Raw genomic sequence first — 2,008 nt, 5'->3', positions numbered from 1 at the left:
ACCATTTTTATCATAATATTCCTTTTTGGATAGAGTTAATTCTATATTTGGTTTTAAATTTATAAGAAGTAAATGATAGTTTATTTTTAATCATTTTTATCATAACATCATTTTTAGTCCTAATATTATTGTGAAATGAAAATTTTTGGTTTCTATCAACACAACAATTAAATACAAAAACATTTCGATCTTCAATTATGAATTTTTTTCAAGAAAATATAGTGGACCAACTAAAAAAAATCTAAATGTCCTTATATCTAAGGACATTTCAACGATTTTGTTGACGGGATAAAAAATGATCATGTCACAATGTCACAATAATACTAGAACCAAATAAAGATGTTCTGGAAAAAAAAAAAACTAATTAAAAATACTACTCTAGGAACATATGACAAAAACTTTTTATAATTTAAGAATTGAGATGATCCCAAGTCCGTTGCATGTGGGGAGGCAAAGGAGCAACCAGCTTTATGGTTTCAACGTCTGCAAGATTGCTATCTGAGACTTGTTGAGCTCGTTGCAAAGCCAGAGATATGTTTGGCAAAACCATCTCTTTGCAGTGGAGGTGAAGATGGGGCTGCTTATCAGAGACACTGCCATTTCCCAAACCCAGGCCAAAAGGATCCTCCTTCAGAAGTCTTTCGCTAAGGGTATCAGAAGCTGAACGAGGTAGATGAAGGTGCTTCAACTTCCTATGAGCTTGCCACCCATACCTGTAATCCCCGAGTATCGGTGTTCCCAATACCTCAGCACAGTGAACACGAAGCTTCAAAACAATACAGTAGAGTATTTAGTTGTGCATGTTAGCAGCATAGATTAGGGTCTCACATAAAGGAAGCCATTTTTACCTGGTGCTTTCTGCCTGTAAGGGGGGATAGCTCTAACCACGTATAGCCTGCAGATGTTTTTTTTTTTTTTTTCATTGTATTATCATGCAGATATATATAGAAGATTATGATGGTCCCTTGATAGATGAAATGAAAGAAATACTCTGTATTAACCAATTTTAAGGGCAAATACTGCCTGTGATGTAAACTAGCAAATATATACATTATATTTATGGTGGAAATAATAGAGAATGAATAAAGTATTACTTTATATATCCAACAAGTTCATATATAAAAAAAACAGCTTATTTGCATTTGCAAGTTTCACTGCACTCATAGGCAATTAAAAAACCGGAGTTGTAATTTTAATGGAAAGCAACATCACAGCATTACATAACTGACAAGAATTAAAAGCAATGCATTAAGGGTTACACATTCATTTAAGCATTCAGAACTAACCCTTGTCAGAAGCTTCAATGACCCGATACTCTGTCACTGCAAATTGTGCTGATTGTGCTTTGTCATCATCCATGACTGTAATACGGTCAGATTTGCCATTATCCACCATCACCTGAAAGAAAAAGAACCCACATCAGTATTAGGAAGCACTATACTATCATTATACAACTGACACTGAGCAGAATATAGGACAAGCAATTTAAAAGAAACCAAAAAGAGACTTTGACTAATCAGCTTATATTTCCCTGGAAAATTAAGTTGCTTAGAAGAGAAATATCTTGAGTTCTTGACACGAGGAGAGGGTGAAGACTAACCTTTCCCAGTGGCACTGATATTATTCCTCCAGCACGTCTAGGACAACCAATTACAAGCGCCCAATACTTCTTTTGCAAGTTTCTTTTTGTACTTTCAAGATCCTTTTAATGTGAAAACAAAAACAAGCTAGTAGCAAGATTTGGAACAAATATGCTTTCAAGCATTTCATATGGCAATAGGGAAATGATAAACCTCATACATCATTAGATGCTTCAAATGTTTTCTCTCGGAAGATGGAATGCAAAACAGTTGCACTCAATTGAGTTCTTCCCATCACCAATATCCCACTACAATCTCTATCAAGTCTGTGCACCTATTTAAAAAAAAAAAAAAAAAAAAAAAAAAAAAAAAAAAAAAAAAAAAAAAAAAAAAAAAAAAAAAAAAAAAAAAAAAAAAAAAAAAAAAAA

General features: G+C 33.2%; 1 protein-coding gene across 1 annotated transcript in view; it reads right to left on the bottom strand.

Annotated features, from left to right (window-relative positions):
- Positions 1-264: 264 nt before the first annotated feature.
- Positions 265-2,008, bottom strand: part of LOC116016895 (RNA pseudouridine synthase 4, mitochondrial) — a 4,423-nt gene continuing 2,679 nt past the window's right edge. The window contains exons 6-10 of the mRNA XM_031257343.1: positions 1,801-1,914; positions 1,601-1,702; positions 1,287-1,398; positions 849-895; positions 265-766 (exon numbers count right to left, since the gene is read on the bottom strand). Of these exons, the coding sequence (XP_031113203.1) occupies positions 410-766; positions 849-895; positions 1,287-1,398; positions 1,601-1,702; positions 1,801-1,914 (732 nt within the window). The 3' untranslated portion in view covers positions 265-409. The remainder of the gene's footprint in view (positions 767-848; positions 896-1,286; positions 1,399-1,600; positions 1,703-1,800; positions 1,915-2,008) is intronic.

Source organism: Ipomoea triloba, chromosome 1, assembly GCF_003576645.1.
Source record: "Ipomoea triloba cultivar NCNSP0323 chromosome 1, ASM357664v1".
NCBI lineage: Eukaryota > Viridiplantae > Streptophyta > Magnoliopsida > Solanales > Convolvulaceae > Ipomoea > Ipomoea triloba.
Note: the sequence above shows the minus strand (reverse complement) of the source record. Positions and strands in the feature narration are given on the sequence as shown.